The 26,586-nt window shown below is 58.0% G+C and overlaps 10 protein-coding genes across 12 annotated transcripts; 7 read left to right on the top strand and 3 right to left on the bottom strand.

The window, feature by feature from the left end:
• Window positions 1-49: 49 nt before the first annotated feature.
• On the bottom strand, window positions 50-332 carry GGTG_07814 (hypothetical protein; the record flags this gene model as incomplete). The annotated part of the gene is made up of 2 exons (XM_009225642.1): window positions 50-93; window positions 173-332. The coding sequence occupies 2 exons, from the start codon at window positions 330-332 to the stop codon at window positions 50-52; spliced, it is 204 nt and encodes a 67-aa protein (XP_009223906.1).
• Window positions 333-1,497: 1,165 nt separating this feature from the next.
• On the bottom strand, window positions 1,498-1,890 carry GGTG_07815 (hypothetical protein; the record flags this gene model as incomplete). Its single annotated transcript, XM_009225643.1, has 1 exon — window positions 1,498-1,890. One exon carries the CDS (start codon window positions 1,888-1,890, stop codon window positions 1,498-1,500), a length of 393 nt encoding a protein of 130 aa, XP_009223907.1.
• A 478-nt stretch (window positions 1,891-2,368) lies between these two features.
• Window positions 2,369-4,787, top strand: GGTG_07816 (hypothetical protein; the record flags this gene model as incomplete). Its single annotated transcript, XM_009225644.1, has 4 exons — window positions 2,369-2,420; window positions 2,679-4,123; window positions 4,189-4,692; window positions 4,773-4,787. 4 exons carry the CDS (start codon window positions 2,369-2,371, stop codon window positions 4,785-4,787), a joined length of 2,016 nt encoding a protein of 671 aa, XP_009223908.1.
• A 930-nt stretch (window positions 4,788-5,717) lies between these two features.
• GGTG_07817 lies at window positions 5,718-9,843 on the top strand (the record flags this gene model as incomplete). 2 transcript variants are annotated; one of them, XM_009225646.1, is made up of 5 exons in its annotated part: window positions 5,718-5,978; window positions 6,058-7,056; window positions 7,139-7,249; window positions 7,313-9,440; window positions 9,543-9,843. In XM_009225646.1, the coding sequence occupies exons 1-5, from the start codon at window positions 5,864-5,866 to the stop codon at window positions 9,625-9,627; spliced, it is 3,438 nt and encodes a 1,145-aa protein (XP_009223910.1). In that variant the 5' UTR covers window positions 5,718-5,863. The 2 variants fall into 2 exon arrangements, with proteins under 2 accessions (XP_009223910.1, XP_009223909.1); XM_009225645.1 differs by having other exon boundaries at window positions 7,313-9,627.
• GGTG_07818 (hypothetical protein) lies at window positions 9,747-11,070 on the bottom strand. Its single transcript, XM_009225647.1, has one exon. It carries the CDS (start codon window positions 10,843-10,845, stop codon window positions 9,877-9,879), a length of 969 nt encoding a protein of 322 aa, XP_009223911.1. The 5' UTR covers window positions 10,846-11,070; the 3' UTR covers window positions 9,747-9,876.
• GGTG_07819 (hypothetical protein) lies at window positions 10,983-14,676 on the top strand (the record flags this gene model as incomplete). The annotated part of the gene is made up of 8 exons (XM_009225648.1): window positions 10,983-11,390; window positions 11,454-11,536; window positions 11,594-11,837; window positions 11,911-11,970; window positions 12,029-12,361; window positions 12,419-12,614; window positions 12,686-12,700; window positions 12,754-14,676. 8 exons carry the CDS (start codon window positions 10,983-10,985, stop codon window positions 14,619-14,621), a joined length of 3,207 nt encoding a protein of 1,068 aa, XP_009223912.1. The 3' UTR covers window positions 14,622-14,676.
• Window positions 14,677-15,399: 723 nt separating this feature from the next.
• Window positions 15,400-18,144, top strand: GGTG_07820 (hypothetical protein). The gene is made up of 4 exons (XM_009225649.1): window positions 15,400-15,522; window positions 15,625-16,139; window positions 16,230-17,346; window positions 17,437-18,144. The coding sequence occupies exons 2-4, from the start codon at window positions 15,866-15,868 to the stop codon at window positions 17,717-17,719; spliced, it is 1,674 nt and encodes a 557-aa protein (XP_009223913.1). The 5' UTR covers window positions 15,400-15,522; window positions 15,625-15,865; the 3' UTR covers window positions 17,720-18,144.
• Window positions 18,145-18,835: 691 nt separating this feature from the next.
• GGTG_07821 (hypothetical protein) lies at window positions 18,836-20,772 on the top strand (the record flags this gene model as incomplete). The annotated part of the gene is made up of 4 exons (XM_009225650.1): window positions 18,836-19,263; window positions 19,509-19,849; window positions 19,996-20,201; window positions 20,344-20,772. Exons 1-4 carry the CDS (start codon window positions 19,028-19,030, stop codon window positions 20,770-20,772), a joined length of 1,212 nt encoding a protein of 403 aa, XP_009223914.1. The 5' UTR covers window positions 18,836-19,027.
• Window positions 20,773-21,342: 570 nt separating this feature from the next.
• GGTG_07822 (hypothetical protein) lies at window positions 21,343-22,754 on the top strand (the record flags this gene model as incomplete). The annotated part of the gene is made up of 4 exons (XM_009225651.1): window positions 21,343-21,534; window positions 21,634-21,865; window positions 21,997-22,565; window positions 22,665-22,754. 4 exons carry the CDS (start codon window positions 21,343-21,345, stop codon window positions 22,752-22,754), a joined length of 1,083 nt encoding a protein of 360 aa, XP_009223915.1.
• An 868-nt stretch (window positions 22,755-23,622) lies between these two features.
• Window positions 23,623-26,582, top strand: GGTG_07823. 2 transcript variants are annotated; one of them, XM_009225653.1, is made up of 3 exons: window positions 23,623-23,805; window positions 23,910-25,747; window positions 25,816-26,582. In XM_009225653.1, exons 2-3 carry the CDS (start codon window positions 24,080-24,082, stop codon window positions 26,557-26,559), a joined length of 2,412 nt encoding a protein of 803 aa, XP_009223917.1. In that variant the 5' UTR covers window positions 23,623-23,805; window positions 23,910-24,079; the 3' UTR covers window positions 26,560-26,582. The 2 variants fall into 2 exon arrangements, with proteins under 2 accessions (XP_009223917.1, XP_009223916.1); XM_009225652.1 differs by having other exon boundaries at window positions 23,623-23,764.
• Window positions 26,583-26,586: the final 4 nt, after the last annotated feature.

The raw sequence follows: 26,586 nt of genomic DNA on the forward strand, positions 1-26,586 counted from the left end.
GCGCGGCGGGGACCCGCCCTTGCGTCGTCCTCTTGGCCTTGAGGAGGTCCTACAGGTCAGACGGCGAGCGTATGCCTCCCGGGAGCCGACATGCTGTTTGTTTTTGTTGGTTTTTGTCTTGTTAAATGTCACCCTTTTTTCCCGAGCTCATCCAGGGAGCAGCCGAACGTACCCATGCCGACGATGCAGGCGGGACCATCCTCCAGCCTGTGGGAGGTATGCGAGGAGCCGCCGTCGCTCGACGTGTTCAGGTGGCTGGTGGTCGGGGAGGCTTCTGCCATGTCAGGCGATCCGCTGTCGCCGTCGGAAACCTCGAGTTCTTTGATGGCCATCTTCTTCTGGTCTTGGATGGTCGCTAGTCCAATATTGTTAAGGTGGAGGTCGTCATCCACTATCATGGTCGGCATCCTGCCCGGGGTTTGAGGGTATTGGCAAGGGCGTAATCTGATCCTATCATGGGTCTGATCTCGCTCTAGGGGTAGTAATGCAGCAGTCGAGTCTTGACGTGCTAGATATCTGCTGCAGAGATGTTGCCGTGACCCTCCTGAGCCTTCTCTTTTTAAGTTCAGTTACCGTTCATGTTTGATGCCATCTTACTCGATGCCAGCCTTTCGGCCCCTAGATCGGTGGCTTATGCCCCAGGCGGAGGATCAACGGGTCAGATACACCAGGGTGAGGACTCTGTCGGATCTGGTCCAATCATGTATATTTCCGCCTGGATATCTGAAGAGGGACTCTGCAGCCCAGGCTGTCTTATCGCTTCGCCCCAACTGTGCCCACCTTGTGCACTTCATGGCACCAGATACCCGGGGCCCGGGAAAAAACAGAAATCCCGCAGCAGGCATGTACTGATGGGGAACTGGGCCCGTCTCCCATCGCCGTCTGGTTTTCGGTGTTTCGGGCATGAGCTGGTTATGTTTCGGGGCCCTTTGACGTTGGGGCCGCGGTCCTGCATCCCCGACGCCGTCCGACTTGTGCGGGAAGGAAGGCTCCACATACATCCCACTCTGTATTGGCCGACCTCGATGTTGGAGATACACGCACCCTTGGGGCTGAAATTGGCCCCTGAACTGGCTGGGCGGGCTATATTTGTATGAATCCATAGCTAAGCGGCCGATGCGCTCCAGTGAGCCGCACAAGGACGTAGGCCCACCACACCTCAAGGTTCTCCTACGGAAAGATGTATCATGCAGTTTATAGACCGGATTGCTCTGCGACCGAGTTTGCATTGTGCCAGGCCGCAACCATGGCAAACTGGATCTACATGGGCCCCGAGGAAGACGGACGGGCGGTATTCGAGCATCTCCTCTCACTCGAGGCACCTCTCGCGGCCGTCCAGACGGTTCTCGTGGCCCGAGGCTCATGGAATCGCACAGACTCGACACTCTGGACGCGGCGCTCTGCCAGGCAGCGGGCGACCCCGTTGTCTACGAGACCAACGTCTGGCACCTCGATGCGCCCACGCACCGGTCGGTGTTCGAAAAGTTGGGGCGCCTTCTACCCGGCGAGCCTGGGGGGCAGCGAGATGGCGCTCGAGATGTGGCCGGACCAGGCTATAATGGCGGCCACCCGATGACGCGACGGCGTGTCCGTAGAGGGAGGGATGTCGGGGCCAACATATTTGTCGCTAATCAATGTCCCCTCCCCCTCACCCGGTTCAGTACGCTTACAATTCGTCCGTCCGGTTCGATTGGGTTTCTGGGCCAGCCCGGACAGCCGCCGTAGGGTCGTCCTGGCCGAGGCCGAGGCCAGGCTTGGCTGCGAGCTCCGCGACGACTTTGCACGGAAGGATTGCAAGCGCTTCGCGGTTGGCGCCTTGTTTTGTGTGGCGATACAGGCCCATAACCTCTCGAACCTCATTTGCATTGCCGATCCTTGTGGCTTGCCCATGAACTTGGGGCCGGGTGCAGCATGGCAAGCTGGCTTTGCAGTTCCACAGCATCAGTCCTGTAACCACTGTCTCTAGCCGCCTGGCATCAGCCGCATTTATCTACCCTGCACGCGCTTGCATTTTCTGCCATCTTTCACACACCCATACCCACCACCCAGTTACACCGGATGGCCGCCTCCTGCTCGGCCAAGGGAACTTGGCTGGCCGGCCTACCTATGCAAGCCAAGAGGCGGCTTTTGGTTAGTGGAAAGGCTGGGTGGGGGCTGAGTTGGCAAAAGTGTAGGTTTTATCTGCTATTTAGGTAGCCTTACCTACTACCCCTCGGGACCAGACACCTCAATTTCTGAACGCCAGACAGAACACTTCATACACAACTCCTTCCACTTCCTTCCCCTGTGCTCTTCTAGCTTGGCTTCGGCCCGGAATTTGTCGACTCGTCCCAGTTTCTGGTCACATAGGTTGGTCGTTCAGCCCACGATGGACAACAGGCAGTTCGACTTGATCGTTGGGATCGACTTCGGAACCACAGGTGAGCAAACCCATTCCTTCCTTGAAGCCCACCTGTCCATTGGCATGCAGACCCCTTATTCCTCAGTATGCGAGGCGTGACGAACTAACAAGCGGTCAATAGGGACGGCCGTAGCGTATGCCAAACCCATTGACAACAAAGTCAGGACCCTAAAGTCCTGGCCTTCCAGTAAGTGACGAATCAGTGAAATGCCTACAATAATTGCGGCTCGGGTCTATCAGGTTTCCGTCATGCTAACACTTGGATCCTGTACCACAGCGGTTGCAGATGCCAAATTCGACAAGGTTCCGTCAGTGGTCGCTTTGAAGAACAGAAACGTGGCAGCATGGGGCTTTGGCGTCGACAAACTGGAGATGGAAGACATCTACACTACCGACTATTACAAGCTATTCAAGCCCCTCATCTGCAGCCGGGACGAGCGAGAGAGGCGCGATGCAGAGATGTGCGTGCGCATGTTCCTGAAGGAGCTCTACGGACACCTGAGGGAGCAGCTCGAGGGCGAACTACCGCAGGACAAGGGGTGGGCCAAGTCCAAGATCAAGTTCCTCTTCAGCTACCCGACAACGTGGGATGATCCCGCAAAGAAACGCTTCGATGAACAGATCAGAAAGGCAGGCTACCCGGACGAGTCCGGACATGAAGTTGAGCTGCCTCTTGACGAAGCAGCAGCATCCATGGTGCAATTTCTCCAAGGCACCAACTCAGACGACTTGCCCAAGAAGAACGAGCATGTTCTGGTTGCCGACATCGGCGGTGGGACGTCAGACATCGCCATATACAAACTGGGGGAACTCGAAGGCCGCACCGCCAAGGAGCTCGAGTCCGTGGTGTGTCACCAGGGCAAGAACGTCGGGTCCACCCGGATTGACGAAAGCTTCAAAAGTCAGCTGTGGCCCGAGGTCAAGGAGAAATACCGGGAGATTCTGCGAAAACAGCAAAAGGAGATAACCGACGACGACTTGACCCAACTAGCCGAAGTGGCTGTTTTTCACCTTGAGCACGTCGATAGCTACAAGTACCAGAAGCACAAGTACGGCGAGCGATCTCGCACGGTTCAGAAGCCGATGTTTTGGCTCTGGCTTTCCGGGCTTACCGGTGACATCCCGGCCGTCGACGGCAGCGAGGGAGCGGCCAAGATACGCATTGAGATCCGCAGGGACGAGTTCTTCAAGAAACCTTTCGATGAGCAATGCGGCAAGGTCTGGAAACAGTGCGATGCCCAGATGGCGCAGCTGAATAACGTCAAGACCATCGACCGCATTGTGCTCGCGGGGGGCCTGGGCAGCTCCGCGTACGTCAAGACCAGTCTCGAGACCAAGTTCCGCAGTCACCCCCTTTCCAAGAACGCCAAGGTGACCCAGATCGCCGACCCAGCTCTTGCCGTGTGCCAGGGCCTAGTGCACGACGAGCTGCGCGCCATTCACGGGTCCCCTTACTGGGTGTACCAGGCAGCCGCTCGATACGGCATCCAACAAGGGGCAGAAAGGGACAGCACCAAGTGGTTCCTCAAACATGGAGACAAACCGAAGGTCCCAGCCTCGGTCGACATCACTCATGACATAGAAATCGACCAAAACGGCCGGGCCCTTGACCTCGACCTGAAGGTCGTCCGAATCCGGCAACCGCCGCCACCCGCGTTGAGAAGCCGAGCGAATTGGCTCCACAATACCGAGCCAGTCCAGGACATCAGCTCCTGGGTCAAGGTAAGAACAAAATGAGCGCAGTAGTACTTGACATATACAGCGAGCTAATACAGCTCTCGTCTCAGCAATCTCTACCAGGTGGCCTGAAGCGACAGCTTTTTTCCAAGAAGGCGGAACTCACCATCAGGGCCACCATGTGGCGCGAGGCAATCGTGCTGACCCTCCACGCCGCGAGCCATCCGCCCGCGAAGCAGCACGGCAACCCCCTCCACATACTTGTGCCCTGGCACACGGACCCTGCGCCCAGACACTCCGGGCCCCCAGGATCTTCGCGGTGGAGGTTGACTGCGAAACAAAAACGCGTGCTGAAAGCAACAGTCGCCGCACTCGCCATTGGCGCGACTGTAGCGACCATTGGAGGCTTCATCCTCTCCGTGGTCCAAGACAGAAAGAAGGCTTCTGAGGAGGCTGTCAAGGAGGAAAAGGAGGGTGCCGAGGGGACGGAAAAGAAAGCTGCCCAGGGGGTTGGCGGTGGTAGTGGGGCACCTGCTTGTGGCAGCGAGCCTAACGCAGCACAGGGGGAAGTTCCCAACGATCCAAACGGCACCGAGCCGGCTGGTCCTATCGGGGTAACTCCTTTCGAAGAATCTCCTACCGGGGAGTGCGGACAGAATGCGGCACAAGAGGAGGTTGTTGAAGATCCAAACAGCACCGAGCCGGCTGATCCCATCGAGATAACTACCCTCGAAGCACTTCCTGCCGGGTATGGGGGGCCTACCGAGGCACAAGGGGAGACTTTTCAAGATGCAATCAGCACCGAGCCGGCTGATCCTGCCGAGGCACCTGATGCCGGCGACGGGGGGCTAAACGTGAAGCAAGAGGAGGCTCCTGAGGGTCCAAACTGTACCGAAACAGTTGACCCTGTCGAGGCACATCCTGCCGGCACGGCGAGCCGGACGCGGTACAGGGGGCAAGCTTCTAGTGATCCAAATGGTACCAAGCTGCCTCGCCATTTCGAGGCACTTCTCGCCGACGCCTCATGGGGATGTATTGGGGTAAGGGACGCTGGGCGAGCGCGGAGTTTGTAGTTTGCAGGTGGAGGGGGCGAGATTACATTCCTTTTATAAAACTACTCGGTGCTCTTCTTTGGCCTCCTTCGATAGTATTGCTATTTCTTTGACAGCAGCTGCTGATAGCCAGGGCGTACTGGTACCAATCCGTTTAAACCTCACTTGTTGGCGTGTATTTCGACCCCGATGTCAGCCGCGATGGGCAGGGCTGATGCCTATACAAACGCCGCGCTTGTGCACTGGATGCCACCGCACTTTTCAGTCACCCGGTTGCCGCGGCCAACGTGTTACTCTTGATGGAGAAACGAAACACCGGGTGCATACAGGTGGTGTATGCCGAATGCACCAAACAAGAGCCTTCCCTAGCTGACGGCGTTTCCTATTCGTATTTGGGGGCCAAAAATGCAGTGGTAGCATATTGAGGCAGAGGTAGGTAGGTGGTTGATTGGTCTTCGTTGCTTCATCGCCTGCGGCTGAGCCACCCACGCCACCGCCCTCAACAGCGTCTCTGATCTTGCGTGACTGGATGCCTGAGCAGCCTGACCCAGTCCAGCCGGGCTTTCTCCTCCCCCATCGTGCCCCATCTCTCCCGGCTGGGGAATGGGCCTTTTCCTCTCTTCAAGCCTGGGCGCATCATTTCCCAACTGCCAGAATCGCGCGCCGAGGTCGAAATTGTCCCACGACAGGGAACTCAACTTGAACATGGGTGGTAGTTCGAGTTCTGCCACCCATGTCGAGCGATCCTCCAGGAAAGAGGCGGCGGGAATCGACCTCTTCCCCATCTCGCCGAGGGCCCGCCGCTCCTGTCCGGCCTGCTGCCCCCGCTGAGCCTGCAGAACCCGGTCGTATGTGTCAACCGAAATCCCAGCTGGCGGCTTCTCTCCAAGCCAGCTGCCACAGATTGCTAATGCTCCATCCGAGTAGGCCGATCCAAAAGGGTCGCTCTCGCTGCGATTCGCCCCACTTCCCGCGACGACTTCGAGATTGCCATCATTTGTGCCCTTACACAAGAAGCTGACGCCGTCAAAGCCTTGTTCGATGAGAGGTGGGACGGCCATGGTCAGGATGGGTATGGCAAGGTCGCTGGCGACCCCTACTCCTACGCCTGCGGCCGCATCGGTCGCCATAATGTTGTGGTGCCACATATGACGGGCATGGGGAAGGCTAACGCGGCAAACGTGGCAACCAATTGCGGGCGGAGCTTCCCCGGAGTCAAGATCGCTCTTGTTGTGGGAGTTTGTGCTGGCGTCCCTTCAGTGTCTGGTGGGCCGGGGCAGAAGAAAGATGTTATCCTCGGCGACGTCATCATCAGCCAAGGGGTCGTCCAGTACGATTTCGGGCGCCAGACCGATGCGGGATTCTACACCAAGGTCACCCCTTTGGAATCTTTGGGCAAGCCTATCACGGAGATAAGCTCCCTTGTGGCGATGCTGAAAAGCAGGGACGACCGCAAAAGATTGCTGCAGGACATGTCAGAGTATCTGGATGTGCTCCAAGGCGAAGAGGATCTTGAACCCGGCTACCCGGGTGTCGAGCAGGACTGGCTCTTCGAGCCGTCTTACCGCCATACTAAACCTACCAAGAAGTGCGAGGATATCTGTGACCGCACCAAGCTGGTGCGCCGCGACCGCCTCCAAGGCCCCAACCCGCCAACGCCTGAAGTTCACTTTGGCTTGATCGCCTCGGGAGACAAAGTGATGAAATCCGCCAGGCAGCGGGACAAGATTATCAGGGACCACAACGTCGTGGCTTTCGAGATGGAGAGCGCAGGGGTATGGGACGTCATCCCTTGCGTGGTCATCAAGGGCGTCTGTGATTACGCCGACAGCCACAAAGCCAAGAGTTGGCAAAAAAGAGCTGCGGCTGCGGCGGCTGCCTGTATGAAGGCGTTTCTTATCAGGCTGGAGCCTTTCAAGATACGTGGTACGTGACTCTTCGTTTGTTGATTCTTTTCGCAGCAGTTGTTCCCTGTTTAGCGCTAATATGTCATGAGCACACACTTCAGAGGCAGACGGGGGCGGATCGTCAACCTTTGCGCAGCCGCGTGCGACCGAGGCAGGCGCCTCTGGCAATGCTCGAGATAGCTACACTTCTAGAACGAACGTGCAGAATCCCTGTGAGTAGCATATACTGCGCAATATTCCGATTGTCTGCTAATATTACTTCATTGCTACCCCAGGTCCTGTCGATTCACGAGAGCTCCAAGCTTGTCTACAATCCCTCAGCTTCCCGCAGATGACGAATCGCTTCCACGACATCCAGCCGGCCGAGGATAACACATGTCTTTGGCTGCTTCGGCACAGAAAATATCGGGCCTGGGCGGATCTTGAACACTCCATCCTGTGGATCATGGGCAAGCCTGGTGCCGGAAAGTCAACGCTGATGAAATACGCCCTCGACAACCACCCCCAGCTTCCTGGCGTCGCCAAGGATGATATAGTCTTCAGCTTCTTCTTCCACGCCCGTGGCCACGACCTGCAAAAATCGCCGCTCGGGTTTTGGTTGTCCCTGCTGCATCGATTCCTTGAACTTGCCCCCGCACCTCTAGCTCATGTGGTTCAGACCTACCTGCGGAAACAGGCAACCCATGGGAAGCATAAGGAAGGAAAATGGCAATGGCATCAAAGCGAGCTGCATTCCATGTTCAAATCGGTGCTGCCGGACATCTTGCGGGCCCGCCGCGTCCTGATCTTCGTGGACGCGCTGGACGAGTGCGGCAAGGACAACGCCCTAGCCCTGGTCAGCCAGTTCAATTCCCTACTCCGTGGACTCCCCACCGACGCAGGCTTCCGGCGGTTCCACATCTGCTTTTCCTGTCGCTACTACCCGATCGTGAACCCGTGCGGCCGCCATGGAAACCAGCTTGAGATCAACCTCGAAGAAGAAAACAAAAGCGATATCCGGGTTTACGTCCACAGCATAATGTCTGATCGTCAAGAACAGACCCAGCAGCCCACGGTCCAAGAGCTAATAGCGAGCCGCGCCAACGGAGTGTTCATGTGGGCACGCCTCGCCGTCGAAAAGGTTCAGGAGCTAGCTAGCGAGGGCCATTCGGAGACCAAGATCAGGAACTCGATCAACCTTCTTCCCAGGGAGCTGGAGGAGGTTTACCGCCAGCTCGCCAAGGACATGGAGCCGTCCTCCATCAAACTGATCCAGTGGATCTGTTTTGCTGTGAAGCCAATCACGCTGGATGAACTGCGGTGGGCCATCATCATCGAGCCCAACGATCAGCGCCGGTCTTTGCGAGAGTGCCAGGAAAGCGAAGATTACATCGACAGTGCCGACAGGATGAAGCTGCAGCTACGAAAGCTCAGCCGCGGCCTCGCCGAGGTCTCACAACCCGACCCCAGCAAGCCAGGCGTTGTCCAGTTCATCCATCAGTCCGTCAAGGACTTTTTCACTGCCAGGAATCCACCAGCTTTCGACAAGATCTCAACTACCAATGGATCGATTCAAGAAACACACCGCCAACTAGCTATGATATGCATACGCTACTTGGAAATGGAGGAAATCGAACCGTCAATAACCAACAAGCTCTGGGACTTTCCTTTCCTGTATTACGCCACGACCTCGTGGGTGGCGCACGCAAAACAAAGCCTTTCTGAAGTTTTTGCCTGGCCGTCAAACGCTTGCATTACTATGTGGTTGCGCATACACTACAAACCCAAATTTTATTCGTTCGACTGTTTGGGGTTGGGGGCCAATTTGGTACACCTTTTATCAAAACATGGATTGGCGAAAGCACTCGAGGTTGTTTTGCCAAACTCGAATCACACTATCGACACTCCAGATGTCGATGGCCGGACGCCGCTATCATATGCCGCAAAAGAAGGACACGAGGCCGTAGTTAAACTACTGCTCGCCACAAGCATTGTCAAGATCGATTCGATGGACCAAAACGGGCAAACGCCGCTATCATATGCTGCAAGCGGCGGGCACGAAGCCGTAGTTAAACTACTGCTCGCCACAGGCATCGTCAACGTCGATTCGATGAGCCAGGGCGGGTGGACGCCACTATCGTATGCTGCATGCGCCGGGCACGAGGCCGTTGTTAAACTGCTGCTTTCCACAGGCAGCGTAAACGTTAATTCGGGAACCAGTTACGGTCGGACGCCGCTATTATATGCCGCGAAGAAAGGACACGAGGGCGTTGTTAAACTGCTGCTCGCCACAGGCAGCGTTGACGTTGATTCGGGAGACAGGCACGGTCGGACGCCGCTATCATATGCCGCAGAAGAAGGACACGAGGCCGTTGTTAAGCTGTTGCTTGCCACAGGCAGCGTTGACGCTGATTCGGGAGACAGGTACGGTCGGACGCCGCTATCATATGCCGCAGAAGAAGGACACGAGGCCGTTGTTAAGCTGCTGCTTGCCACAGGCAGCGTTGACGTTAATTCGGGAAACAGGGACGGTCGGACGCCGCTAAAGTATGCCGCGGATGACGGGCACCATGCGATCGTGAATCTACTTCGACTTGCTTCCCTCGGCTAAGCACCTTGAGGTGAAGGATCCGTAGCGCTGCAGGTGGAAAGTGAACTGAACGAGGGAGAGGCGGCTAACTCGGAGCCGAGGACGGGTATAAAGGTAGAACCTGACTCCGAATGTCATGGGTTTGGGCAAGTGCAACCGGGGGGCTCTGGATTGCAAGGTAGATACAATTAGAAATATATCCAAGGTCGAGTTTTGATCCTGTTTTTCAGTCAATAAGTAGGTGTTTTCCGTCCATTATCCATCCGTCACTCAGCAGTCCAGCTGATACACTATCTGCCGCCGCTTCCGCACCCGGCATTTGATCGCATACACCCACTCGTCGCAGAACAGCCACAGCCAGAGCAGCGCAAACCCAAGAGCAATTGTAGCCGTGACAGCCAGGACGGCGGTACTGACCCAACGGCAAATGGACCACAGGGCTACGTCCTGGACCGCAGAGACCTGCTCAACCGCCAGCGCAACCTGCATCGAACTGAGTGCCGTCGACGCCACGGCAAACGCGAACAGTACGGGCCCGTAAAATCCGGCAAAGTAGTCGCTGTACTGCCCGTGCAGCCTCTGGAAGTTGGCCCTCCCGAACAGGAACGGCGCGTAGAAGTTGAGCCGCGACAGCCTGAGCTCGCCGTAGTGGTACCTGGGCGACACGTCGGCGTCTCGGACGCGGTCGAAATTCGCAATGAAGCGGCAGAACTCTGGCCACTCGACATCCCTGGGGACGAGCCGCAGGTGGTCCTGCTTGGCCATGTCGAAGTCGGGCTCGCGCCGGATCAAGTGCCGGTAGGACCGGAGATATCCCTTGGCGGCCCTCAGGGTGAGCTCCAGCCGGGCGTCGGGCGCCGCGGGCGGCCGGCACAGGAGGAAGCACTCCCAGAAGTGGTGCGACAGCAGGTACCTGGGGATCGGCTTGACGAATATGCGGTCGTGAATCCACACGAGGTGCAGGCGGGGGTCGTCGGTGATCAGGATGTCACGCCCCCTTATCCTCTGTCGATGGAGCGGCTCGACGTTGGCGCTGGACTGCGTCGACATGATCCACAGGCGCGGCGCGACCGCTTCCAGCTCCGAGGCGTAGAACTCCTGGTAGAGGACCTCTTCCACGGAGGCGCGGTCGCTCAGCGACACGCAAGGCCAGCCTGGCAGGCTGTCGTTGCATCCTGCTTCGCGGTCAAGGTCGGAGCATAGCTGCTGCTCCTTCGGGAATGGAGGCGATGCTCTCATGGCTGTGGCTGTCCTTCTTGCAGGCAATAGGTACGATTGCAGAGGATTTTAAAGGTGTGCTAGGTAATGTGATCAGGTCGGGCGAGGAACCCTCCACCATGATTGTGCCTAGTGAGGGTGGCATTAGTCCTGCAACAATGCCTTCGTTTGAGCCATCGGACGCCACCATGCAGCCTTTCCTGCAACCCGTTATTGATACCCAATCGGCGGCGGTGGTGGTGGCATTAATCGGGCGGACTGCATTAGGGAGAGGTGGCAGTGAGCTCGACGCCGCCGCCCCCAGCCAGGTGGCCTTCGTCGGTTGGTCGATGGCAAATACACGGGGGGCACAGCCTGGAGCCTTACCTCGATCTCTCGGCATTTCCTGCGGCCCGGCCATGTTTCAATCATGGTATTTCAAGGGCGCTGCCGCACTCGCTTTTCCCCGGGGGCTAACGCCGTCCATACCCACCGAAGCCGAGGGCGGGAATGCCGGCTCTGAACTCGCGAGGCGAGGTTGCAACATTCGTGACGTGATTCTACTACACTCGCGGACAGAATGGTCGGTTCATTTGGTTCACAATTGATCTACTCTGTGCAGCCAAAGGCCCCTGCTGACGAAAGACCAGGTGCGGCCTATCACCGAGAATGATCTGGGACTCGAGGTGCTGTACGATGGGACCACACAGCCTGGCGCCCATAAGCCCGTCGAGTAAGGGGATTCCGCGCCACTGGCTCTAAGTGATGCTAACTTTTAACCTTCCTTTAGCATCGTCGCTGTCCATGGGATGGGCGCCCATCCCGACGACACCTGGTGCAGTCAAGTCCCCGACCAAGACCCTCCGACTTATGTCAACTGGCTGAAAGACAAGGAGTTTCTCCCGGCCTCGGTACCTCATGCCCGCATTATGCGATACGGCTACAGCTCGCAATGGTTTGGAAAGAACGCTACGAAGACCAAAATGTCCGATATCAGCCAAGCGTTCTTGTTCGATCTGGATGAGTTCAGAGAGGTCAGTTCCACTGCTAAAATTATATTATACTGCGCTTTTTATACGTTATACCAAGACGGATAACCCTTTTCAGGACAAGAACCGGCCACTCATACTTATCGGGCACAGCTTTGGTGGCCTCGTGCTTTTGAAGGTATGTGCTTCGCCGTTGTATTTTGTATGTATTTTACGGGACTGACATGGAGATATAGACGCTGGTCGATGCGAATATGGAACCAAAGCGCTGGCCGGGTACCTACGACTCGACAGTAGGCCTGGTCTTCCTCGGCACGCCCTTCCGCGGCACCCACGATTCGCTCTCGCAAGGGGAGGTCCTGCTGAGAGCCTGGCAGCTTTTCGCAGCAGAAAGGCCTGTATACTCGGAAAATTTAGGTATCCTCCGGGCGGGCGGAGAGCCGCTGATAGATCTAGTGGACACGTACCTTCGTGTCGCCCGGAAGAGCCCGATGATGCCAAGGGTGGCATGCTTCTACGAACAAAAAGCGAGCGAAATTGGCCGCATTCTCGGCAAAGACGCCGGCACGGTACGTACCACTTGTCATGTAGGTGTGGTGTTTTACCTAACATCACGAAATTGGTAGGGAATACAACCGGTCATCCTCGTCGATGAGACTTCAGGAAGCCTCGACCTGAACGACAAGTCGGACAAATACGCGTTGCCACGAACCCATTTTGACATCCATAGGTTCGGCAGCCCGCGTGAACAAGCGTTCCGCCAGGTGCGGAGCGTGATTCGAAAGATGGTCGATGAGGGCCGGGAGATGGTACATTCTCAATGTACGTAGCTTCGGTAGCGAAACTGTCTCGAGAATCTAGTTTTGATTTAAACACGAGCTGATAAATTACAGGTGATGAGAACGACAGTTAGTTTATTCATCCCGGGCCTATTACTGCTGAGGAAGCTAACGATAAATAGAGCGTGGATGCATCCAATCCCTCTGCTTCCCCAATATTGACGCTCGTCAGCAAGACATTGCTTCCGCCCATCCCGGAACCTGTGATTGGCTTTTCCGTACCGACGAGTTTCGAATATGGCAGACCCGTACAGACCTCACAGGCGACCAAGGAGTTCTCTGGATCAAAGGGAAGCCTGGGGCAGGGAAGTCGACACTGATGAAGCATACCTGGGGCCACTGCAAGCAAGCCTTCGAGAAATACACCAGAGCAGCATACTTTTTCAACGCGCGAGGCGTTGATCTCGAAAAGACGCCTTGCGGTATGCTACGTTCTCTGGTATACCAGCTGGTCACCCAAGAACCTTCCACGCTCAGACGCTTCCTTCCCATTTTCCGCGACAAACGGGAGAAACATGGAACACAGTGGGAGTGGCGGGAGTCGGAACTGAAAGAGTTTCTGCTCTCCGAGATGCAACACGACCAGCCAAAGCCGCTACTCCTTCTTGTGGATGCCCTGGACGAGTGCAGCGAGCCACACGTGCGAGATGTCGTCAAATACCTCCAGGATCTGAGCGACACAGCAGCCACCAACGCCAGGATTCTCAACATTTGCCTATCGAGCCGCCATTACCCACACATCAGCATGCGAACATGTCAAGAGCTGGTCGTGGAAAGCAGCTGGGGACATGATAGAGACATCGCTGCATACGTCCGTGGGACCTTGATCAAACCAGGCGGCGAGCTTGAGGGCGCCCTGATCGGCAAGGCATCTGGGGTTTTCATGTGGGTCGTTCTTGTCGTCGCCATGCTGAACATAGCATACGACGAGGGCAAGGTTGAAGCCATGCATCGCACATTGCACGAGGTTCCTTCCGATCTCGACGATCTATTTCAAACGCTGCTCGCAAGAGACAAGCCGGACAAGAATGAGACCGTCCTCATGTTACAGTGGGTCTTGTTCTCAAGGCGACCGTTGACGGCGAAAGAGCTTTTCTATGCCACACTGGCTGGAACGAACGCCGAGAGCCAGGGCACTCCAGATCCATCAGTGATAACACCAGCCGACATCCGACGGCGTATCACCAACTCCTCAAGAGGCCTCATCGAGGTACGCAAAAACCGGGACGAGACGGTTCAGTTTATCCACGAGACTGTCAACGACTTCCTTCTCCGGAACCAACGGCTCGAGAAGCTAGATCCGGCCCTCGAATTAAACCCCATCGGTGCCAGCCATTGTCGATTACGCGCAATCTGCACATCGTACGCTGCTAGGGTCGTATGGCAACCGGTGGATAGCGCAGGACAGATGGCAGTCTCTGGATCTCGCTATCCATTCATGAATTATGCCGTATCTCGTTTCATCCACCACGCCGAAGCAGCAGAGGTAGCACATGTCGGGCAGGTCGACGCTCTGTGGCAGCTGACAGAAAACCATGCTGCTATGGAGCTAATACAAGCCTGCGATGCTGTTAGCAGGCCGCGTGTTCGGTCATGCTCTAAAAAGGTCTGGCTGCTGTGCGCGGCGATCACTGGAGGGCTAAGTAAACTTGCAAAGGCTATTATACTCGAATGGGGCGGCCATATTGGTTGCGGGCACGAATCTTGCGACAAGCCGCTTCAAAGAGCCTCACACAAAGAAAATACGGAAATAGTAGCGCTGCTACTCAGAAACGGCGCCGATGTCAATGCCCCGGCGAGGATTTACGGCACTCCGCTCCAAGCAGCCGTATCTGGAGGAAATGTGGGAATTGTGGCGCTGCTACTTGAAAACGGCGCCAATTTTGTTGATGCTTTGAGGGGGCATTACAGCGACGAAGTCGGAGAAGTCGCAAGGGCAAGAAACCCGGAAATGTCGGCGCTGCTAGTTGAGTATGGTGCGCGATACTGACGCTTTCGATGGGTAGCAACGATCGCCCGCCTCATTTCGAGTGTGTTTTTATCGGCCTAGAGGGTTAGATTTTACCCTACAGCTGTTGTATGCCGTGAGATAAATGCCGTGTGATTGCCTGAAGGGAATGAAGACCATGTATTGGCGGCTTTGCCAATAGCAGCCCGGAGAGTTGGCATGCCAAAGCATAAAGCAGAAATCGGAAACCGAGGCAAGCTGGAGGCATAGAAGACCTTGGGTACGAAAGGAAAATTTACGGGAAGCTTTCCAAGGCCATTGACTTGGACCGTCAATAAATGGGAATATCGCTCGTTGGTTGCAAGTTGATTGGACAGGCGAAGCGGCCAGGAAATAAACCAATCCTCGGGCCAAGAGAAGTATTCACAGTCTGTAAACCCCAAATACTATCTTGGCAAAGGAGATGGCGGCACCGGTGCTGACGGCTTAAATTAGGCAGGCACCCATCCACCGCGTGTAAGCAAATTCCCTTCCGCGCCGCTGGACTGTCACTTGCAAATCTTTTCCTCCCATTAATACACGTATTATTCTCGAGCGCATACGGCACAACCCGCCTGCGTGGGATCTGCCGTGAGATCCCAAGTGCAAGGGGAGTACCAGGGAAGTGGCCAGGAACCTGGTCGCGGCCCTAGCTGACATCTTTTACGTCGAGGCCGACACTGAAAATCCAGGTTCGAGAAGCCCCGGGCTTGAGCGCTGACGGCACGGCAGTCACCAAACCGCCGGGCCTGGCAAGCTGCAAAGCTAGCTCGGGCAAATGGGCGATATACGACTCGCAGCCTTCCGTAGCGAAGCCCGCAGCCACTTCGCCAGTGATGGCAACACCATCTTCCCGCCCTTTGGGAGCCCGGAGTCCGGCGAGGCTGCCCGTTGGTCTGTCAAGGTATCTACCAGCCTGGCTGCAAGAAAAAAATATTTTATGTCCGAGCGAATTGCAACCTTTAAACACCCAAAGAAAGGAAAAGGCCAACGATTTCTCATGCAGTTAGCGTCCGGCTCCGAATAGCTTGTCCAGCAACCCCCAACGCCAAGGAACATAATCTCACCGGATGTCTGGCTACCTCCGTCTGGGTAACACAAGAAGGATTGGGAGGCAGCCTCGAAACGGGTGGGATCGGTGGTGGCGTGCCACGGTGGTTTGTTAACTTTGTCCTTCGTTGTTCCACTTCCCAGCCCGTTTGTCCTCCCCTCCGTTGTCCCCTCTTCCGTCTTTCCCACTTTCTTTGATGCCCACTATCAAAACGATCAACACCCCTTCTCAATCTTTTATTTACTTCAACATGCGGATCTTGCCATCGGCGCTCTTTCCTTATCTCCTGTTAGGGTTGGGGAAAACCCAGGAGCTGGCAGTCGAGGTTCCTACCAAGGAGAACTTCTTGCGACGCGAGGGCCATGCCGTGGCCGTTATGGGAAACTACCTTTACATTGAAGGCGGCGAGATCTCCCAGATTGTCAACGGAAGTGATCAACCACCCCCTCCTTTGACATACCCCTACCCAGGTCCGTTGCCGTTTCAAATATCCCCTGTTTCCTTCCTCTTTCTTTGCCAAGTTTAGCTAACGGCCGCTGTCGGCAAAACCTTCGTTATAGTCAACAAAACCCTCGCCATCACCCTCAACAAGTCCTGGAGGACCGACACTGTAACCTTCGAAACGATCGATAAAGGCTCCCACTCGACCGTGAGAGGGAACGTGCTTTGGAGTCACCCAGATGGGAAAAGACTATACAGTTGGGGCGGCACTGCGCCGTTCGAGATTCCAAACACCGATTCGATAACCCCAAGACTGCGTGTGTTTACTAAAGATGGCGGGCCCGGGCCTGGTGGAAAATGGGAATACTCGGGAGTCCCACCCCTCTCGCGCGAGCCGTACATCCTCCGCACCGACTTCGGAACTGGAGCCAGCTGCAACGGTGTGGGCCTCTACATGAGCGGTGCGGGCAATCGAGGATCTGACAGCGGCATCGCCACCAAGTACGGTAACAGCTCCGGCCCCTTCGCAGTCCAGGGCCTCGTCACCTACAACATGAACTCGCAAGGCTGGACCAACGAGTCGCTGTCCAGGGACGGCGACCCCGCGTTCGGTCCGCGCAGCCGCCCCAACCAGCACGACGGCGCCGCCGTCTGCCTGCCCGACAACGTCGGCACCAGAGGCGGCGGCCTCGCCTTCTTCCTCGGCGGCTGGCAGCCCCACACAGTCGGGACGAGGGACCCCCAAAGGGTCACGTTCCGCGAAGTCTTCTTCTACGACGTCGCGACCCAGAGGGCGTACAAACAGGTCACCTCTGGCGAGCCGCCGGACTCGGGTGTCGGTGTGTGTGCCGTCGTCGCCGGCGGGAAGAAGGCGTCGCCATCCTCGTACGAAATCTTTCTTGTCGTCCCCGAGGCCCGCGACCCCGGTGCCGTCTACATCTTGACGGTGCCTGGGTTCCACTGGTTCAAGGTCCCGTACGAAGGCGCGACCAGGGACCTGAACCGAGAGCGGCACCGCTGCGCCGTCGACAACCGCGGGGGCCGTCAGATGATCGCTCTCGGAGGGAGGGCCAGTACTCCGCAGACAGTTCCACACTGGCTGCAAAAGGACCCTTGGATCAACGGGCTCAAGGTCCTAGACCTGACGAGCTTGAGGTGGGGGGACGAGTACAACGCCGATGCCCCTCCCTACGAAGTGCCTGACAGGGTCAAAGAGTGGTATGCCAAGGAATACAAGTAAGCGTCGTCGTTTCCCTCCCCTGAGAGCGCGTCTACTCGGCTTCCCCTCCACCGAAAAAGCAACTGACGCACCAGCACACGAGACAGAGGCTTGGACTCGATCAGATGGAGCGGCGACGGCAGCATGAAGGCGCTTTTCTCCTCCATGCCCGCTCCACCGCAGACTCATCGCAGGTTCCGCAGCAGCCAGGCGACGCGGTCCCCGTCGGGGCCATTGTGGGAGGTGTGGTTGGAGGCGTGGCCGCGCTGGCCGCCGCGGGTGCGCTGGCTTGGTTTTGTCTCCGTCGCAAAAAGCAACGACAGCAGCAGCAGCAATACCAAGGACAGCCCGCCACGGACACCTCAACACACGAGCAGATCGCCATGCTGAGAACGAACAGCCAGGGGCAGTGGCCCAAAACACAAGGAGCGGGCGGGACTCCGCTAGAGCTGCCAGACGGCGAAATCCCATACTCTGGACATGCTCATGAAATGGCCTCACCTCCGGCATTACACGAGCTTCCAGCATCGCAGCGTTAGTGTGGTTTGCAAATATTGAATATTACGGCAACCGTGGAAAGCGGGCGGCAGGGGGCCTGGGTTTACAGTCCTGCCGGATTCAGGGCCAAAAATCACAAGTATTAGAGTCGTCGAGGGTTGGTGACGAAGGATCACAGGCAGCATGTCAGGAGGTGCTGGGTAGCGGGCCCGACACGGCGAGCAATTTGGAAATTCGCCTCTTTTTTCATTCTGCATTTATTTCATAGATCTGTTTCTCAGATATATCTCTTGTGCAAGGCTTCCTGACTGTTATAACACTCCAAAGCAAACATGCTTCTCTGGCAGTACATCAATACAAAAACCATTCGCCCAAGGAGTGTAACCACTACTGATTCCCGAGGTCTCGTAGAGGAGCAAAACGTCCTCTCAAAGCCGGGCGCCCAGTAAAACGGGTCCGCAAAATACGTTCTTCTATGCCAGAGCGAAAACATCCACGCCGATGGAGGACGGAACAGTGGATGTCGATATGCACGCCTCGAAGAGGCATGCATTGCTGGCAACAGTCTATGGAGACGTCAAGGAGAATGCCAAAAAAAAAGCAAGCAACCTACCATGCCGTGGAGATATCAGGAGGGAGACCGGTTTCGGAAAGCCATTCGGGAAGCCATTGCTGATCCCTCTCTCCCATCGGCAGGATTCCCACTTCCCGCGCCGCTGATCGCCGTGCCGCTAGGCCGAAGGAAGGTGAATGCGCGACGGGATATGTGAAGTAGTAAACTTCACTACCATCGGCGATGGTTCTTCGGACTTCAAGGCGTGGACTTGGGCCGAGAAGTGGTGCTGCTGTCAAGTGAGACCAACGCGAAATGTTGGTGCAGCAGGAAGAAATTCTCGCTTGGTGCAAGACGCGATTGAGCTTTTTGATGGCAGGGGCTTGACCGCCTTGGCTTACATAACTAAGCCCAATTGCTCATCTTGGAGTGGAGTCTGAAAAAAGAACAGAACGCGACGTCATGAATCAATGAATCAGACCAGTCGAGCTGTTGTGACCGACCACGAAGCTGTGCTCCATTGCTTCTTCCCATCTCTTGGATGCTGATCAACACCCGCCTCCCTGTCCAATCCAACATTAACAGCAGTTGAATCCGCCGGGCCAGGGTGGCCACGACAAGCTGGCGATGGGTCCGTCAGCAGCATCATGAACACAACACGAGCCACAGTTGGCCAGCCGACGACCGAGAGCTCTGGGCGGCCACCGGCCATCGCCAACCAGGTGCTCGTCCGTCCGGATTCCCAGCCCCGAGCTCCGTGGCATGTCCTACGTATGCAGAGTCGGGCACTGACTATGCTGGGCCTGCAGCGCACCGCCAACAGGTCACCACCAGCCTTGGACTCTGTGTGGCGCTCCGCGAAAACATCTCGTCCCATCATGGTGTCGACGTCCCTGCGCTCACATGGGCAGCCAGCCACGTACCCAACCTCGCACTAGCTTGGAAGATGCAGCCTCATCCTTTTGTTTTATCTTGTATCTGGCCTTGCGAACTTGACGGTGCTACCCGGGCAAGCTGCCCACGCTGCACACTCTACTCACGCGCCTCGCTCGGCTTCACCATCCCTATCACATCCCTTGCTTCATTTCGGCCTCGCCCGTGGGCCCGTCGCTGCTAGGCTGGATCTAGGATTCTTCTCGAAACGCTAGAATTGGAGGGCAGGCTGCTAGCGCCTGAGCGGGACACACGACACCGAGAGGCGCCAACCAGGGACGCCGACAGATGTGGCTATCCGGCGCTGTTCCAGCGAGTGCGGCCAAGCGCCGCTGGCCACGCCTATCCATCCACTCCTGCTCCCTGTGGCACGTTGGTCCGGAGTAGCGGAGGGCGAATCCTTGAATTAGAGTGCGGCGCCCACGCTCTGTGCTCCCCGCCGGAAGGCGCTCCGGCGGGCGGGTCTACCTCGTTCTCGCCTGGCAGCCTCTTGGCCCGCTGTTTCAGCACGCTGGCCCTCACGCCGTCTCATGGACGTGCGCTGCCTTTCTTTGCTTCTTGCACAATCTCCACGCGTGATTCACCACATCCCCCCAGAGATTCGCGCGGTCTATTGAACTCTCTTGCGGGAACTCGCGTTGATTTTGTCAGGGTTCCGTCCTTGCACAATTTCAGGTCCCAGCCAGCTCCCCCATTGCGTCGCTTCGGCTGCGCCTGCCTGGCACAAACCAACATCCTCCCCACCATGAACGCCATATTCTCGAGATGGCCGTGCTCAATGGAGGGTCCCCGAGAACAGATCTCCCGCAGATCCTGCCAGCTTCAGCTTACGGCCCCTCGGAGGGGAAAGACGTGCATGCTGCGCACCACAGACGCGCATCCAGCGCCGTAGGCTGCCGCCTAAACCGCCTCGGAAGGAGACTGCTAGAAACCACGTCCCGTCGTCCTAAATGTTTTGGGGAGCGACCATTCCCGAGGGGCCACAACGCGCACTGACTTGGTCTTATCTAGGTACACTCTTTACCCTTAGCTTTGCACAGCGGCGCTTTGGGCCTCACTTCCCGATGGCCCATTGCCCATTGCCCGAATCCAGCCGCTGGCTGCCCTCTCTCTGCCGCCTGAGATATCTGGGTTGGGCCCATCCAACCAGTGTTGGTTTAGGCCGCCGAGTCCAGTGTTTCGGTACCACTATTACCAAGCCCGGGTGGCCCCGCTGAGAAAACATCAGCGAACATGGTCGACCGATCTGTCTGGTGCCACCGCCCGACGGCCCATGGGCACCAGGCGCCCGCACCCCCATGTCTATGCTTTCCTGGCATTCGAGCACCCCACGCGTGCGGACGAGGACCAAGCCATCACACAGAGGGCCCAACTGCCGCTGTGGGCTCTTGCCGCCGCGGCGCCATACTCCCCTCGGTATCGGCAACCAGATCCTGGCATCTTCCAGCAACCCCGGTGATGCGATCTGATCAACGCATCTACCGCCTCCTGCCTGTCCACTTCATTCCACTTTGGTATCGTCCCAGCCTCGTCCTCCCCAATTCTGTCATGCATGGCGGCCTTTCCGAAATCCCTGGGGGTTGGCGGCCTTATTGTTGTGCCCATGCTTCCAGGAGGCTTACAAGGTAGGCATCGTCCGAGCTCCCGCTGCTGTGAAGGTTTTGCGAGCCCCGTCCTTGCGATAACCATCGTGAGCTCCGCCCACGCCTGCCAAGCACTCGGCTCTTATATCGTTCCGTTTCTCCTCTTTATTCGAGTAACTGGAGCCGCAGGGCTGCACTTGGGACGAACAAAGTCAAAACACACAAGTCTGCCAGCGGATGTTGCTGCCCAACTCGTCGTCGTCATAATGAGCCGCATCCCTTCCCGTTTTACCACCCTTCCAGCTGTCTTTCGGTGAAGTATGCTCTGTGCTCGCTTCATCGCTTTGCCCGCTTCCTTTATCAACTCTTTCCTCGTTCTTCTTTCCGCATCCTTTCCGCTTTTGTGGCCCTAGACAGCTGGTGGTTTTCTTGCTCATCCTTGCAAAATGAGCTCCTCCTCGTCGTCATCGCGCAAGACGCGCAAGTCTCACGGCGGCTCCAGCGTCATGTTTGCAAACGCCGTTTACTTTCCAAGTTATTACATTTACCGTGGCTCTACCCCCGGGCAGATGAACTATAACTGCATCAGCCATGTCTACTACGCACACGCCCAGATATCTGCCGACGGCAGTGTCCTTGTGAGTTTGCCGGGATTGACGGTTTCTTCATTATCACGGCTTACTGCCGTACGTACGTCGAAAAGCGCGGCTGACTTGGAGGATTCCACAACCCGAAAGCTTGGTGACGAGTGGGCAGATGCCAGGGCGCCCTGTGATGGCGTCAGCGGTGGACTTGGCTCGTTGATGCATCTCAAACAAAGCTATCCGCACCTGCAGGTGATACTATCCGTCGGAGGCGGCTCATCCAGCGAGATATTCCCCTTGATTGCTAGCAATGCGGCACTCCGCGACAACTTTGCCCGGTCAGCACTCGGCTTGGTTGAGGCGTCAGGCCTTGATGGGATAGATGGTGCGATCCCCCTCCTCGGACCAAATCAAACGGACACCACCCATATCCCCGGGCATCCAGGCATCCGGAAACACGAAACACCAAGACACAACTCCCAAGAAAGAACCCAGGTTGCTAATATTCCTCGATAGTGGACTGGGAGTATCCGAGCACGCCGGAGCAAGGGGCGGACTTTCTAGCTCTGTTGGCTACTATCCGGCTCTATCTGACTGAGGATCGGTTCATCCTGACGGCGGCGCTGCCAGCTGGGATTCCCGTGCTGCAGAACATTGACCTCGCGACGGCAGCCGAATACCTCGACTACATCAACCTCAAGGCGTTCGACTTTTACGGTCACTGGACGCACAAGTGCGGCCATCACGGGCAGCTGTACGCCAGGGGAAAAGACGAGCCCTCGGGCGCGGGTGCTGTACAACACCTGATGGCCAACCGATTTCCGGCACGAAAGATCGTTCTGGGAGTCCCTGTCTTCGGGCGAAGCTTCCTCAACACCTCGGGCCCCGGGCACAAGTTCAGGGGCGCAGGCGGGGAGGACGGCATGTTTGAGTATCGCGATCTCCCGCGCAAGGGCGCCAGGGAGCAGGTGGACAAGGGGACAGCTGCCGCACAGTGTGTCGGCGGAGACGGTGGCTTCGTCTCGTACGACAACCCGGAGACGGTCAAGATGAAAGCCACGTTTTGCAAGCAAAAGGGGCTGGGGGTGAGTTTTTCTTCTTGGCTTCCCTCCCTTCCCTATCGATTACCACGTCCCTTTGAACAGGGTCACCACGTGCTTACCGTCTGCTTTCCATAACTCCAGGGTCTCTGCTACTGGGCTGGGCCGGCAGATGCCAAGGAGAGCAAAAGGAGTCTGATCGCGGCCGGCTTCCGTACGCTTCACGGCTCGTAGCCGACGCATTTTTTTTTCTTTGTTTTTGGGTCTTCATGTGCACGAGATAAAGTATTGGGTAGGACAAAGTTTGCATGGGTTTGGGGCGTTGACTTCACACTTGGACGGGCATGGGCATGGTTATGGCATAGAAGCTATTGTAGGTTGGGGACATGTGGCGGCAAGAGACCCTTTCATGGTCACAGCATTGACCGGCTGGTCGGCTGTTATTACCTGGGTGTTTGAGTAGTGTTTGTTCGTTTCTTCAGCATTTATTCATTTCTTCTGCTCTCCTTTGTACGCTATCTTTTAGACGGCATTTAGACTTGGACTGAAGGGTGATGGCTACGCATGGATCTGACTAGACTTCAATGGGAAACAAAATACTCATTTGGGTCTATATCGTTTGGGCAATCCCAGACTTGCCGAGACCTAGTGTCTGGCATGAAACCAAGGTCTAGGTGACTACGCTATCGAGGCGGACGGAAAGAAGTCCGAGGCGGCGAGGGACGGAACAAACGAAGCCGAGGGCATATTAATGGGCTTGTTCGTAATGAATTGCGATGTGGTAGCTCGAGTCATTGCTGTTTCTTTGCTTTTTGCTTCTGTGTCTCTCTTGGCTTGCTTTTCTTCTCTTTTTGTCAACATCCTTGCACACAAACTGCCTCATTAGTTTCTCAGCTGCACATAAGCGAATGTGGCGTGTCCGTATTCTTAAAGTTTTCGGGGCAAGGCGAGACGGGACTCGATGAGGGGAGCCGTGTCATGGACGTTCAGACGACTCCATCCCAATTTTGCCCGATCCGGCCTGGGCCCGCCCACCAAGCAAAGCCCCACGCGCTACGGCTGGGGCCTGGGACAGCTAAAGACACGCTAACACGTGACGGTAATCGACGTCAATCGCGGGAGCTCGCAGCGCGGCCGAGCGCCGAGTAAGACAGCCTGGCCGAAACCGCAAACCGAGCCGAGCCAGATGTGACGGTTTACCATGAATGGAAGCACCCTCACCGAGCCGTCGTCGCTGGATGCCGGTAAGTCACTGGCCCTGGGGTGAGACTGGGGTGGTCCAAAGGTGCGCACCAGGAATGCACCACCTGCCTGCCTCTGTAAAGGAGAGGCGGCAAGGGCGAGAGCGAGAGTGAGAGGCTGACACGTTCCCCAAACCCTCCCCCCTAGTCGACTACGACCCCGTGAGGCACCTCAACCTCCTCTTCTCGACCCCGGCATCGGTCGGCTCGCTAGACCCGGTCTGCCGCACGCTGCAGGCGCACAAGGATGGGCTCTCGGACTCGATAGCGGAGCTGGAGACGGCGCAGGCCTACGGGCCGTCGGCGTCGCTGGAGCGGATGCAAAGCGCGCAGGCGGAGCTGGCCGGGCTGTTCCAGCGCATCGAGAGCGTGCGCACGCGGGCGCTGCAGACGGAGCGCGACATCACCACCATGACGGCCGACATCAAGCGCCTCGACGGCACCAAGCGCAATCTGACGCTATCCATGACGGCGCTCAAGCGGCTGCAGATGCTGACGACGGCCTACGAGCAGCTGCGGGGGCTGGCCCGCACCCGCCAGTACCGCGAGTGCGCCGGCCTGCTGCAGGCGGTGCTGCAGCTCATGCGCCACTTCAACAGCTACCGGTCCATCGAGCAGATCGCGGCCCTGAGCCGCAACGTGTCGGACCTGCAACGCGAGCTGCTCGAGCAGGTGTGCGAGGACTTCGAGCTGGCCTTTGCCAAGGACGACATCGCCGCGCGCCGGCCCGTGCTGGTCGAGGCCTGCCTGGTCATGGACGCGCTCGGGGACAACGCGCGCGCGCGGCTCGTGACGTGGTACGTCAACACGGAGCTGCGCGAGTACCGCCACGTGTTCCGCGGCAACGACGAGGCCGGCTCGCTCGACAACATCGGCCGCCGGTACGCCTGGTTCCGCCGCGCGCTCAAGACGCACGAGGACGAGCACGCCGCCATCTTCCCGCCGCACTGGCGCGTCAACGAGGTGCTGGCGGCCGCCTTTTGCGACGGTACCCGGGACGACCTCAGGGGCGTGCTGGAGCGCGCCATGCGCAGGCCCGACGCCGCCGGCCGCGTCGACGTCAACCTGCTGCTCAGCTGCCTGCAGGAGACGCTCGACTTTGAGCAGTCGCTCGAGCGCCGCTTCGCCGCCGCCGAGGGCGCCGCCGCCGCGGCCGGCCGGCCCCGCGCCAGCATCGACACGCTGAGCTCGGCCGACGAGCGCGGCGCGGGCGCCCAGGCCTTCAACGGCTCCATCTCGGTCGCCTTCGAGCCCTACCTTAGCCTCTGGGTCGAGTCGCAGGACCGGCAGCTGGCCGCCATGATCCCCCGGTACAAGACGCAGCCGCTGCTGGCCGAGGACGACGAGTTCAGCCCCCAGGCCGTCATCCCGTCCGCCATCGAGCTGTTCCACTTTTACAAGACGACGCTGTCGCAGTGCGCCAAGCTGTCGACGGGCGACCGCCTGCTGGACCTCACGCGGACCTTTGCCAAGTATCTAGACGAGTACGCGCAGCAGGTCCTGCTGGGGATCCTGCAGCGGAGCGATGGGACGGGCGCGGGCGCGCCGGCGCAGGACGTGGTGCTGGTGCTCAACACGGCCGACTTTTGGCACACAAACACGAACCAGCTCGAGGAGAACATCCGGAAGCGCGTGGACCCGGACCTGGCGGCCAGGGTGGACCTGACGTCGCAGTCGGACGCGTTCCTGGGCGTGGCGAGCGCGGCGGTGCTCGCGCTCGTGCACCGGGTCGAGGTGGCGTGCGAGGGCGCGTGGCGCGAGATGAAGAACACAAACTGGAGCCGCATGGAGGGCGTCGGCGACCAGAGCTCGTACGTGGCCGAGCTGCTGCGGTGCGTCAACGGCGGCGCCGAGGAGATGCTGCCGCTCGTGGCCAAGCAACAGTACGCGCGCGCCTTTTGCGACAACCTCGTCGAGCAGATGGCGGGCGCGTACGTGTCCAACATTGTGTTGTGCCGGCCCGTTTCGGAGGTGGGGGCTGAGCAGGTAAGTTGTCACTTCTCTTCCATCTTCCAACACAACAGACATCAAGATGCTAACTCTGCTGCAAAAAGATGCTCCTCGACAAGTACGTCCTCACCAAGTCGTTTGAGAACCTCATGTCGTACCACACGCACTCCAACAGCAACGGCCCGTCGGGCCACACGCCCTCGGCCAGCTTCGTCAAGCGCGTCAACCAGAGCATGGCGCGCGTGGACCCGCTGCTCAAGACGCTGCAGGTGCGCGCGTCGCCGCCCGAGGGCCTCGTGCAGGCGTACCTGATCCACATCGGCGACCGGTCCGACGTCAACTTCCGCAAGATCCTCGACCTCAAGGGCCTGCGCTCAAAGGCGGACCAGTTGCACCTCATGGAGCTCTTTGCCATCCACCGAGAAGGGCCCGCGGCCGGCCGCCAGCTCGTGCCGCAGTCGCCCCTGCTGACGCCGCTCATGGCCTCGTCGTCCATGGGCGGCGGCGGCATCGGTGGCGGTGGCGTCAGCGGCGTGGGCTCGTCCATGGTGGGCGTCGCTGGCGTCGCCGTGCCGGCTGGCGTCGGGGCCGGGCTCGACGCCGCCAGCAGCCTCGGCGAGAAGCTGCTCAGCGCCGCCCGCGACGGCGCCCAGGCCGGCGTCACGGGCCTGGGCGTCACCATCCCTAACGCCGCCGCCGGCGTCGGCGTCGTCAGCGCCGCCGACAAGGCCACCATCAACGAGAACCTGAAGAACATTGGCAAGTTCTTCCGCAGGGACATTGGCGGGCTCGGCGCCCGGTTCGGGAAGCGGGACGTCTCGGGCGGGCCCGGGCCTGGTGGGGACTGATTGGATGAGAATAGGGGGGNGGGTGGG

Source organism: Gaeumannomyces tritici (genome assembly GCF_000145635.1).
Source record: "Gaeumannomyces tritici R3-111a-1 unplaced genomic scaffold supercont2.4, whole genome shotgun sequence".
Classification (NCBI taxonomy): domain Eukaryota; kingdom Fungi; phylum Ascomycota; class Sordariomycetes; order Magnaporthales; family Magnaporthaceae; genus Gaeumannomyces; species Gaeumannomyces tritici.

Coding starts and splice junctions, on each gene's coding strand:
- GGTG_07823 (XM_009225652.1), top strand. CDS start 23,722: ATGAATGGAAGCACCCTCACCGAGCCGTCGTCGCTGGATGCCG. Junction 23,765..23,909: donor GCCGTCGTCGCTGGATGCCG/GTAAGTCACTGG, acceptor CCTCCCCCCTAG/TCGACTACGACCCCGTGAGG. Junction 25,748..25,815: donor CGGAGGTGGGGGCTGAGCAG/GTAAGTTGTCAC, acceptor TGCTGCAAAAAG/ATGCTCCTCGACAAGTACGT.
- GGTG_07818 (XM_009225647.1), bottom strand. CDS start 10,845: ATGAGAGCATCGCCTCCATTCCCGAAGGAGCAGCAGCTATGCTCCGAC.
- GGTG_07820 (XM_009225649.1), top strand. CDS start 15,866: ATGCCCACTATCAAAACGATCAACACCCCTTCTCAATCTTTTATTTAC. Junction 16,140..16,229: donor TTTGACATACCCCTACCCAG/GTCCGTTGCCGT, acceptor CCTTCGTTATAG/TCAACAAAACCCTCGCCATC. Junction 17,347..17,436: donor TGGTATGCCAAGGAATACAA/GTAAGCGTCGTC, acceptor CACACGAGACAG/AGGCTTGGACTCGATCAGAT.